Below are 13,012 nucleotides of genomic sequence, written 5' to 3'. Positions count from 1 at the left end.
TGTGCTAGGAGGGTTTTAAGTTCATTCTGAATTTTAATCTCATTCCTACTAATTAGTTTAGTTTCAGGATTTCTCCTGTGTGGCTCTGGGATTTTTTCTCCTGTCTATGTAAAGCCATAAGAGTCTCACAATCTTACTTTGCATTTTTATTACTAATCAAAGAAATTTAATGGAAGATGAATGAAACCAGTGATAGAAAGTGCATAGATAACATTCCGTGTAGCTCAGTGGAAGGAAAGCAATACTTTGGCTGATTTAACGTTTGATATGAGTGTGGGAAAACAGGATGAGCTATCTCTCACCTGTTGTTACGGCCACCAGGCTTGAGCCCCACATCCAAGCTGGAAATTTAGTTTGGGACTCTGCCAGAGTCTATAACAATTATAGCTTTCCCAGCAGGCTCAGGATACATACTGAGTTTGTAAATTAGTAATTTGACTCTGAGAAGTCTAAACCTCACAGTTCTTTGTGTCTACTTTCCCAAACAGTTACTAAAAGCCTGATTTTCCTTTAATAAATTTCAAATGTTGCTTTTTTTTATCCAACTGGCTCACATTTGTGATTATAATGTGAATGATTTTACTATTGGGCTTAAGATCAAATTCATCTCCCGCAGAATTAAGGAATCACACTTGTAGTTCACTTACTTCTTTTTGGCTGTGAGATTGCTGGTGCCACCCAAATTAAATTTTGCCCCACCTTGCCTCAGGAGTTGATTATGGAGGTGGATGAAGAGACAAAGATACCTTTGTTACTTACTTACTTTGTGAAATTTGCCAGGCCATGCTTACCGGCAGTGCAATATCAATGGGAGCTGGGAGCTTGCAATAAACAACAACCGAACATGGGCGAATTACACAGAGTGTTCAAGGCACCTTCCAATTGTGAACCAGAGCGCAGAAGAGGTGACGTACACTGATAAATCATTCTTATTCTGATATAATTCTGAGCACATAGCTTATCAGAATATTGGAAGGCTCTGATCTTCTACCAGTAACATTCACAATTTCAGTGAGGTGAACAACCTCAGAATCTTTTAGTGTCAGCCAGGAACCTGAGGAATCTTGTGCTCTGAATAACTAGAACACCAAACAGCAGCACTGGAGCAGGAATAGGTCATCTGAGTTTTTAAGCTTGCTTCATCATTAAGACTGTGGCCAACCTTCTACCTTAACTATACATTCCCACATTATTTCCAAATCCATTGTTATGGTACAAGGATTACTTCTGTAACAAACGATCTACATTAATAGCTTCGATGAAGGGATTGGGTGAAGTGAAAGGGGAAACAAAGTGTGGGGTCTGGGGTCTGTGTAGGAAGAACTGGCAGAATAGGGACATGGATGAAAGAAAATATGGAAGATTATGGGCTATGTAGGAGGGAAGGGACAGATTGATTGTGGAGTAGATTTAAAGGTCGGCCCAACATGGTTGGCCACAACATCCGTATTGTTCTATGTTCTATGAAATTGGTAAATTCAGTGTTTATGCTGTTAGTTTATAGACTTGCCCAAGTGAAAATGCAGGGAGATGTACCTCTCACTTACATTGGCAGTGAACAGATGTGTAGCTGTGGGAATGGGGAGGAGAAAAAAAAGATTAACATCCAGGAGCACCAGACTGTCATGGTGGATGGGAAAGTGGATATTCATTTGGTGGAATAAATTTTCAAGTACTTTATGAAAGACAAACTTCGTCAAAGTTTGTGTTGTGTCGTTAGTGATTAGTGTGATTTTATATATGTCCCAAGGTCATATCAGAATTATAACTTTGAAGACGGCCCATCACTATTCCCTGCTCCCTGCTCCTCCCCTGCCCTCCACACACATTCCACTCGTAGCATGAGCTGTCAGTTGTTCCATTACTGAGCAGTGTTATGGTGCTGAACGAAGCTCTCTGCCAGTGTCTTGAGGCCAGTGTGAACCAGAATTTGTGACATCTCATTACATTCTGCAAACAGAGTACAGTATACACTGTGAAGTTTGGCATTGCAAACCTGGAGTCCATATATAGACCAGTATATCTGGATGCCTAGAATAGGCTGAAGTAAGGAGAAAAAGATTGACTATGGCATTAATAGAACACTGAAATGGAGTATTTTGTTGCTGCAAAACTTGAGTGTTAATCATTTTATGAACATAAAATAGCTTCATGTTACATCAATTGTGATTAGTACAAATGTACACCTATCCCTTGATAGAGCTCTAAATATCAAGACAGTTCTTCAGTACTAGCTGCCAAAAACATACCCTGCACAGCATGAATTGTCAGTCATTCAGTTCCTATGCATCAGTTGTTCTGCTGATAGGAGTCCTGTATGTTTATGTCTTGTGGCTAATGTTAACCAGTCAGTGACACATCATTACTTTATTTCAGGATATCTTTTATCGTCTGTACCTCATATACACAGTGGGCTACTCTGTCTCATTTGGCTCGTTGACTGTGGCTGTTATTATACTGGGCTACTTCAGGTAAAGAATGTTGTCTGGTTATTTCACAAATCCTGTAATTAGCAGAAGGATTTCTTTCTCATTGAAGGTCAAACTGGTGATAGGGTAAATGGAACTGGCTTTATGTGGGCATAACTTAGCAATATTCTGTGTCCTGTTATCAGTGTTCTGTTGTTACACCCACTGAGAAAAAATTCTAAATTATAGTCAGTTGAAGAGACAAACCAAAGGAACTATCAGCAGGGCAATAAATTAATTAAGAATTAACACTATAAGAAATAGAAACAGAAGATGACTAGGTGAGGCCTGATATAGATCGGGGGACCACTTTGTCAGTGCCTTTGCTTCATCTGCCACAAAAAACAGGATTTCCTGATGGCAACCAACTTCCTATTCCTATTCTGACATGTCAGTCCATGGCCTCCTGTACTGCCATGATGAAGCCACACTCAGTTTGGAGGAGCAACCTCCTATTCCGACTGGGTAGCCGCTAACCTGATAGCATGAGCATCAATTTCTCTAATATCTGTTAATTTCTTCCATCTCTCTCTTCTCTCTTTATCCATTTCCCATTCTGGTTTCCTGTTTACCCTTTCTCTTCTCCTTGCTTGCCCATCTCCTCCATCTGATGCCCCTCCTTCCATGGTCTACTGTCCTCTCCTATTAGATTCCTTCTTCAGTCCTTTACCTCTTCCACCTATCACTTCCTCAATTCTTACTTCATTTCCCCCTCTGCCAGCTTCCTACCTTTTCCCTTACCTGTTTTCACCTATCACCTTCCAGCTTGTACTCCTTCCTCTCCCCCACCATCGTATTCTGGCTTCTTCCCTTTCCCTTTCTATTCTCGATGAAGGGTCTCAGCCCGAAACATCAACTGTTTATTCCTCCCCACAGAATGCTGCCTGATTTGCTGAGTTCTTCCAGCATTTCGTGTATGTTGCTCATGATTTCCAGCATCTGTAGAATTTCTTGTGTGAGGATGACCACACAACCTCTCATGACTACTTTACTATTTAATAAGATCATTGTTGAGTTTGTTAACTCATTGCCAATTGCATCAAAGACATATTCTTTAATTCTTACAATGTTGAAAGATTTATTGAACTCTGAATATATGTTGCAACGGCATCTCTTAGATCAAAAATATTCATTCCATTTGTTGTGGGAAAAGTTATTTCTTATTTCATGGCTAATGCAGGGTTTAGGGCCAGTGATAACTATTTCTAGGCTATGTGGTTAGGGGAAACATCATCCCTCAATCTATCCTATTAAACCCCTTAAGAAGACACAAGCAATTCTGCAGATGCTACAAATCTTGATCAACATGCACAAAATTCTGGAGGAACTCAGCAGGTCAGGCAGCATCAATGGAGGTAATGTGCAGTTGGCATTTCAGGTTGAGACCCTTCATCAGGATGAAGGATCTCAGCCTGAAAGGTTGACTGCTCATTTCCCTCCATAGATGCTGGCTGCCCGCTAACTCCCTTAAGAATTTAATGTTTCCAAGAGATCGCCATTCATTTATTTGAAACCTAAAGGAATGTGGCTGAGTGTTTTGCCTCTCTTCACAGAATAATTGACATTCAAGGAATCTGTGTTGCACTTCCTCTGTGACAAATGTATCTGTCCAAAACGAAAAGAGACCAGACTGTGCACAATATTGTAGGCTGTGCCTCACCAGGCCATATTTACTTTTGCACTTAAATTCTCTTACCATAAAGACCTATATAGTGTTTGATCTAAATCCTTACACTACCTGCAGTTTAGCTTTCAGTGATTTGTGTACAGAGAAATCCAGATTCGTCTGTACACCAACACATTTCAACCTTAATCCTGAATTGAACCTTGCTGGAACTGTGCACTGGAAGCCAGATACCTCATTAACGTACCTATTTGAATTGGTGTAGGTCACACACAAAGTTCATGCTCACAAACTTACGAACAGGAATTTGGGCCTGAGTCTGTGTTAGCTGAGCTTCCCATTATCTGGCTCATGACATTGTGGTTCAATTTTTGTGAAGAGGCCTCATTTGTTGAAGTTAGCTAGTACTGATTGATGCCTCATCTAACATGGTACAAGCACCTTCACTGTCTGCACACACGTGCATTGTATAGGCGCAGCATTAATATGCTTTACCAAGGTTGCTCAGATATAATGAGATCCATTTGTGCTTCAGATTTATTTTTGTCCATCCATGATTTGTTTACATGAGCCCCAAAAAGTTGTCTTATACCTTTATTTTTTATTCCATCTTCTGTGAACTTAAAAACTTTTTGTTTGTTCCTCTCACTTTGGTTGCCTCTATTGAAACCTGTTAACCATAGTTTTAGATAAGTGAAGTGGATATGGCAAGTAGAATATATTGTGAAAAATGTGAGGTCATCTATAATAGTAGAAAAGGTAGTGAAATGGTGGTGTTTCTTTTAAATAGCAAAAGGTGTTAGTGTTCAGAGGGACTTTGCACAGGAATCACTTTGTAGGTTCAACAAGCAATTAGGAAGGCAAGTGTTAGGTTGAGTTTTATCACAAGAGGATTGGTATAGAAGGGTAAAGATACCTTGCTCCTGGTAAGACTATATCCAGAAGGTCTCTCTACTGAAGTGTAATAAATTTGTAATGGAGAAGGGTGGTGAAAGTACACAGGATTGTTTTCTGGGATGACAGTTTGTTGCTGAAATGGCAATTAATTAGACCACATCTGTGCTCTCTTGAATTTGGAAGCATGGGAGGTAAACCTATTGAAATAAATGAACTATTTTAAAGATATTGACAGCAGAGTTACAGAACTGATAATCAGTGTAGCTGTAATGTCTAGAGCCAGAACTCACAGTCACTAAATAAAGGTTGCCCAGTCATAATTTCTTCATCGAGGTTGAGGTGAATCTTCAGTAGTCATGGACCAAGAGGGTTGTGAAAGCTGATTTATTGAATGCAATCAATATAGAAATTAATAGATTTTTAGATATTAGGGAACGAAAGGATGTGGAGTTATTTCAGAAAAGTGGCACAGAGGTAATAGGCCACTATAGTCATATTGAATAGAGAAGTAGGCTTGAGGAAGCAAATGATCTACTGATGGTTCTGTTTCACATATTCTTACCTAATCTTTTATGATTATAGATATACTAATACTTGAACTTTGAGTACCCATTTTCAACCTTGTATAAGAGTAAGACAACAACATTTTCTAAGAAAGTTATAACAGTATGCTGAATTCATCTCTTTTGTTTTGCATTGAAAATGCAAGCAAATGCGCTTCATCCCACAACCAAACAATTCTGAATTGGCAGTTATCAACGTGATTGATATCCTTCAGTTAACTCCCTGACTTCGGATCCGGAGGCGTGCATTCAGTTTGCTACATTTTTGCCTCGGGAATTAAATTGAGTCAGTTCATCTTGAGGAGTTTTGTGACATCCTAATTCTGTGAACCGACATCCATACCAAAAAAAACCCTTTGCATAGAAGGAAAACGGAAAGTAATGTTAAGGAGGTGTTTTTAAAATAAGATGAAACACTTTTACTTGATTTTGCAGTGAGTGTGAAAGGGATTTTTTTTTGGAGTCTATAGAGTGTATAGATTTCACACTGACCATTATGTGTTTCTATTCCCTCACAGACGCCTTCACTGTACCAGGAACTACATCCACATCCATCTCTTTGTGTCTTTCATGCTCCGAGCAATCAGTACCTTTGTGAAGGATGCAGTGCTGTACTCAAAGACAGCTTTCTTAGATATGGAAGGGGTTGACTGGGTGAGCCTGAAATCTATAACTGAATCTCCTCCATCTCAGGACAAGTCTGAATATGTAAGTGCTGCCTTTTTCTGCGAGCAATTTCTTAAATTACACACAGTTAGATATTACTGATTATTTATTCACTCCCATCGCTGTTTTTCACTAGCAGTTCTCATTCCTTCCTTACAGAAGCCATAACGCTCACAGCTGTCTCCCAGTGCTAGACACAAAATCATGTTAAAAAGTTAATAATCTTCTTTAAAAATATTAAATATTTTGACAAGGTTCAATCATTGATGGGTATTGGAGGAAGGCTTGTCTATTTAATAAGTCACCAACATCAATTTAAAATCTATGATTATTGTCAAAGAATTCAAATTCAATAAAACAAAAACATGGAAAGGGTTAATGCCAGTAATGATGACCACTAAGGTGTCAGACAGCTTAGCACCTTTTGGGGAAGGAAATCTTCCATCTCCCTTCTATGATCCTTGGTTATCCTCTGCAATTACTTTACCAGTCATTTCATTGTATTGAAGGTTTTCATCACACCTTCTAGAGGGAAAGGTCCCAGTATGAAGCAGTTGCTGTGGTAACCAGGGATAACCAATAAATGCTAGCATATTTTAATACCGAATGGCAAGTAGCAAATTCCTGAGGTGAGATTTTCAATTGGAACTAGAGAGAATTTTGCGGACTGGTCATATACACAGGACACAAACGTCCAAATGTATTCCAGTTTGCATTGAACAGGTGGAGGAGATTTTCACCTTGCAGGGTTTATTTTGAAACAACCCAACATCTTTACCAATCTGAGCAGCCATGAAGTGTTTTACAACCAGTCCACTGTACATTGACTCTCCAACTTACATTACCAAAGATTGCACTGAGCGGTCATTTCCATGTCTGAGAAAGAGTTAGAACTCCACTGCATCACTTGCCCAATCACGTTTAGTAATTATTGCTCATTATTGATGAATTTCTTCATGAAACAGCAATAGAAAATGTGGAATGTGAGGATAAAGATTGGGATTGAGAATTAGTATATATTTAAGTTTATATATTTGGTGCTCCTAAATTATTAGAAGTGGGAAGTGCGTGAGAGCTGAAGAGAATCGTGCATGTAGGTGTTTATCCCTAATTTTTCATCCCAACACATCACTGTAATTTCAATCAGCATTTTAGAGCAATAGCTAGCTGTTCCCTGCTGATAGATTTCTCCGTACTCTCCTCCAGATTGGATGCAAGGTGGTTGTCATCATTTTCCTTTACTTTCTGGCTACTAATTACTACTGGATTCTGGTCGAAGGCCTTTATCTCCATAGCCTCATCTTCATGACATTTTTCTCTGATAAGAAGTATCTCTGGGGCTTCACCTTAATTGGCTGGGGTAAGGTATCATTTTAAGCAAACTTCATTCTGCACTGTGTGCTGTCTCCCTTCCTCCCCACTCCTCCAGCTATTAATTTGTTGTCTGAATGGTTTCACCTGTTTACAATTAGACAGTGTCCGTGCATTTTTAAGCTTTTCTTAATAGACAGACATTCTCAACATGTGGTTTTCTCCATATTTTGGTGTGGATGCCTGAACAATAAGAAAGAAATCCATCCCTTAGTGATGCACTATCAATTACTCCAAAAGACTGGAAGTAGAGTAAATACTGAAAGGCTTTTATTAACAGTAAAATGGATCCATGTCCATGCTGGACTGTGGGAGGAGCAGTGACACAATCGCCTTTATCCAGGGGTCTGTGGGAGGAGCCACAGGAGCAGTCAGCAGAGGGGCGTGTCCAGGCATGTCCAGACAGATAACCCAGTTACAACCTATATACATGGTTTACCACACTTAGGTAACCACTTACCTGAAAAAAAAAGACAGGAAATATTTTTTATCACATCCAAGGTACTAGATGAGTGATGGAAAAACTGTGTCACTGGTTTAGGATCCCCGATAAATATGAATGTGAGATACAGAATAGATAGAAACTGCACCCTCTGCATTGACAGTGGAGTTATTAACCTGTCAAATTGTCATTACTAAAGTGCTACGTGTGTGGGAGGGCATGCCATACACACGAGGGAGTTAGTAAGATAACTATGATGCAGGAGCAGGCCCATCAATTCCAAGCTGACTCCCAGCAGCTTAGTCACGTATACCATTGACACTGATCTCTTTATTTCCCTGAACCACTGCATTGGATTACCAAGTTCTGTGCTGGAATGAAGCCTGAGGCTCTGCAACAGGACCCGGGCCTCAGCACTTTTGTTAGAGTGATATAATTAATGAGTAACAGATGAAACAGAAAAGCAATATGGAAACAGAAGATAATGCCTTGCACAGAGTTTCTGTTTTATTAATTTTTTGGGTTGTTTTTAAACCGTAGGGGTCCCCGGTGTGTTTGTCGCAGCATGGACAAGTGTGAGGGCAACTCTGGCAGATACACAGTACGTATGGAGGCGTTACCAGCTTGGGTAGTGATTTTCTGTGGCAAATTTGTATATGTGAAATAGAGCACAAGCAGAAATGACCTAAGGTAACTCACGTGGTCCTCCAACTTGCTCAGTAAGACTACTTTTAATTATTTTTCCCAATTCGGCAGCACATCTTGAATTTAGGAGTAGGCTGTCTAAACCTTTAAACCCATTTCCTTAATCAACTGAATAATGGTTGATCTGAATATCACTTCCATTTAATTGCTTTTATTGTTTGACAAAGATAACTATGACAAGATAACTATGATGCAGGAGCAGGCCCATCAATTCCAAGCTTTTTTAGTGTTCGACAAAAATCTGTCGATCTCACCCTTCAATTGATCTACCATCATCAGCCTTTTGAAGGGGAATACCCTTGATTATCACGATACTTTTTATGAAAAACTGGCCTTGTAATGCACTTATAAATGGTTTGGTCTTGAATTTGAAATTCATGAGATTAAAGGATTAGGATTTTTAATGTTGCCAAAAAATGCAGATCGATTTAAGATTGCAAATCTTCCAGATTTCAGGAAAGGATCAGTAAGAAATATAAGAAAGCAAGAAGGATAAACACAATTGTAAAAGCTTCTGCAGATATGTGAAAATACCTGGACTATTCCTCTTCCCACCCTGTCTCTTGCAAAAATGTTATCCCTTTCTTACAATTCCTCCGTCTCTGCTGCATCTGCTCTGAAGATGAGGCTTTTCATTCCAGGACAAAGGAGATGTCTTCCTTTTTTAAACAAAGGGGCTTCCCTTCTTCCACTATCAACTCTGCTCTCAAACGCATCTCTCCCATTTCCCGCACATCTGCCCTCACCCCATCCGCCCACCACCCCACTCGGGATAGGGTTCCCCTTGTCCTCACCTACCACCCCACCAGCCTCCAGGTCCAACGTATAATTCTCCGTAACTTCTGCCACCTCCAACGGGATCCCACTACCAAGCTAATCTTTCCCTCCCCCCCACTTTCTGCTTTCCGCAGGGATCGCTCCCTACGCGACTCCCTTGTCCACTCGTTCCCCCCCCCCCCCCCCATCCCTTCCCACCAATCTCCCTCCTGGCACTTATCTTTGTAAACGGAACAAGTGCTACACCTGCCCTTACACTTCTTCCCTCACCACCATTCAGGGCCCCAGACAGTCCTTCCAGGTGAGGCGACACTTCACCTGTGAGTCGGCTGGTGTGGTATACTGCGTCCGGTGCTCCCGGTGTGGCCTTTTATATATTGGTGAGACCCGACGCAGACTGGGAGACCATTTCGCTGAACACCTATGCTCGGTCCGCCAGAAAAAGCAGGATCTCCCAGTGGCCACACATTTTAATTCCACGTCCCATTCCCATTCTGATATGTCTATCCATGGCCTCCTCTACTGTCAAAATGAATCCAAACTCAGGCTGGAGGAACAACACCTTATATACCGGCTGGGTAGCCTCCAACCTGATGGCATGAACATTGACTTCTCTAACTTCCGTTAATGCCCCTCCTCCCCTTCTTACCCCATCCCTGACATATTTAGTTGTTTGCCTGTTCTCCATCTCCCTCTGGTGCTTCCCCCCACCTCTTTCTTTCTCCCAAGGCCTCCCGTCCCATGATCCTTTCCCTTCTCCAGCTCTGTATCACTTTCGCAAATCACCTTTCCAGCTCTTAGCTTCATCCCACCCCCTCCAATCTTCTCCTATCATTTCGCATTTCCACCTCCCCCGACTACTTTCAAATCTCTTACTATCTTTCCTTTCAGTTAGTCCTGACAAAGGGTCTCGGCCCGAAACGTCGACAGTGCTTCTCCTTATAGATGCTGCCTGGCCTGCTGTGTTCCTCCAGCAGTTTGTGTGTGTTGTTTGAATTTCCAGCATCTGCAGATTTCCTCGTGTTTGCTGTGAAAATGAAATGGTTAGAAAAGGTTAAAATGAGTCTCTTAAAATGAGACTGGGACTAAAGAAATTATATTGAGCAAGGAACCAATAAAGACATTAAATTCATGAAAGAAGATACAGAAGACCTGCCAGAAAAACAATGGATATAGAGTGAGTGAAGAGCTGGATAGAAGTAACATCATTAAAAAAAAATAGTAATTGAAAAACTAATGGGAGTGATAGTCAATAAAATTGCATAATCTTGTGACATGAACCTGATGATTTGCAAGATCTGGCTCTGGAGATGATGGGTGCACTGGTTGTCATCTTCTAAATTTTCAAGGGGTCTAGAGCTCTTCATACAGTTAGGAATATATTGGATCTTGCAGCCCAGCTATTTACAATCTATGTTACTAATTTGATAAGGGGGTTTTGTGTAATAAATTCAGAGCTAATCAGGATGATATTGTGAATTGTGAGGAGCTCAAAACTATCCAGTATTGACTGTACTAGCAGTGCCTTCATCCCTGAAGTTCTAAAGAACTTTTATGCATGCTTCGAGGCGTGCATGAATGACTTTAGAAAGTCATCCCCAGTTTGGCTGTGAGATACAGGCCGAATACTCAGGAAGTATTCACACCAGCGCATGGACATCTTCAAAACCTCACTCATCCAGGATGCTTATCCTGCGTGCTTCAAATCAGCCACCACTATCCCCATACCAAAGAGCTCTACACTTTCAGAACTAAGTAACTATTGCCTGGTGGCACTGATGCCAATCATCATGAAGTGCTTTAATTGGCTGGTAATGGCACACATCAAAAACTACATTCCTGTCACACTGGGCACTTGCCAATATGCTTACTGACAGAGTTGCTCTACAACAGGTACCATAGCATTTGGCACCTGGCCTTGACACACCTAGAAAGCAAGGACACTGATGTCAGAATGTTGTTTCTGGATTTCAGTTCGGCATTCAGCACTGTTGTCCCACAGACCTTGGTGAACAAGCTCCTACTCCTCAGTGTAAATATACCACTGTGCACCTGGGTGTTGGACTTCCTAACCAACGGAGCTCAGATAGTCAGGGTGCACAACTGCTCCTCCCTCCTCAACACGGTTGCCCTCTAGAGCTGCTTGCTAAACCCATCGCTTACGCATGACTGTGTGGCCAAGCACTTGAGTAATGGCATTGCCAACTTCGCTGATGACACAACAGTGCTGGGGCTCATCACCAATAACGATGAGATGCTCTACAGAGAGGAGGTGGAAGAGCTCGAGACCTGGCACCAGGCAAATAACTTCTTCCTTAATGTCAGCAAGACAAAGTTCAAGTTCAGTTTATAGTCATTCAACCGTACACATCTATACCCCCAAACAAAACAACATTCCTCCGGACCAAGGTACACAACTCGGTACATATAACTCACGTACACAACACATAAGGTAGATTAACTATAATAAGGCGCATTTACACCACAAGTTAAAAAGTATGCTGTATAACGCTACTGACGCTTCATACGTGATGAGACCTTGGTGGTAGCAAGGAGTTTATTTTTCTCACAGGCTGAGGGAAGAAGCTGTCCCCATCCTAACAGTCCTTGTTTTAATGCTATGGTACCTCCTCTCTGATGGTAGGGGGTCAAAGAGATTGTTGGATGGATGGGAGGGATCATTGCCAATGCTAAGGGCCCTGTGTATGCAGCGTTTCTGATGGTTGGACGAGAGACCACAATGACTCTCAGCAGCCCTCGCGGTACTTTGAAGGGACTTGCGGTCAGATGTCTTGTAATTCCCATACCAGATGGTGAAGCAGCTGCATCAGGGTACTCTCGATGGTGTTCCTGTAAAAATCGGTTGGAATGGGAGCGATGGGGAGCCGGCCTCACTGCAATCTCCTCAGGAAGTAGAGAAATTGCTGTGCTTTCTTGATCAAAGAGGTGGTTATTGACTTCAGGAGAACTTGCACCACCTGCATCTCTCTTTATATCGAAGGCCTAATGCCCTTCCCTTGGACAACATTGGTGGCGTGGAGAGGGGAGACTTGCAGCTTGGGCAACTGCCGGTCTTCCATTAAAAAAAAAACCTTGTCCAGGCTTGTGCCCTGGAAACTTTCCAAGGCACAAATCCATGGTCTGTTGAGACTAACAGAGGCCTACACACACAGCAGTGGAAACTCCGAGCATTTTCAAACTCCTAGGAGTGCACATCTTGCACAATCTCTCTTGGTCCCAGAAAAAGCTTGGAAAATGCCTGCACTTTTTGAGGAGGCTGAAGAGAGCGGAGCTACTGTACAGCTCTCTACAGATGTGCAGTAGAGAGCATCCTAACCTGCATCACTGCAGGGTACGGAAGCTACGCTGCGGCAGACAGGAAAACTCGAAAACAGCCCAACACATCACTGGCACCATCAGGACAGAAAGGTGCCAGAAAAGGACCAGTAACCTCATGAAGAATCCCATCCAGCCTGTTCATGGACTCTTTGGCCCACTC

At 41.6% G+C, this 13,012-nt stretch overlaps 1 protein-coding gene across 1 annotated transcript in view; it reads left to right on the top strand.

Annotated features, from left to right (window-relative positions):
- Positions 1–13,012, top strand: part of pth1r (parathyroid hormone 1 receptor) — a 92,968-nt gene that overhangs the window by 67,179 nt on the left and 12,777 nt on the right. The window contains exons 4-8 of the mRNA XM_073049124.1: positions 781–905; positions 2,377–2,471; positions 6,071–6,260; positions 7,425–7,578; positions 8,572–8,632. Coding sequence (XP_072905225.1) covers positions 781–905; positions 2,377–2,471; positions 6,071–6,260; positions 7,425–7,578; positions 8,572–8,632 — 625 coding nt within the window. The remainder of the gene's footprint in view (positions 1–780; positions 906–2,376; positions 2,472–6,070; positions 6,261–7,424; positions 7,579–8,571; positions 8,633–13,012) is intronic.

The sequence above is a fragment of the Hemitrygon akajei genome, chromosome 1, assembly GCF_048418815.1.
Source record: "Hemitrygon akajei chromosome 1, sHemAka1.3, whole genome shotgun sequence".
Lineage (NCBI taxonomy): Eukaryota > Metazoa > Chordata > Chondrichthyes > Myliobatiformes > Dasyatidae > Hemitrygon > Hemitrygon akajei.
The sequence above is the reverse complement of the archived record's forward strand: the minus strand, read 5'-3'. Positions and strand labels throughout refer to the sequence as shown.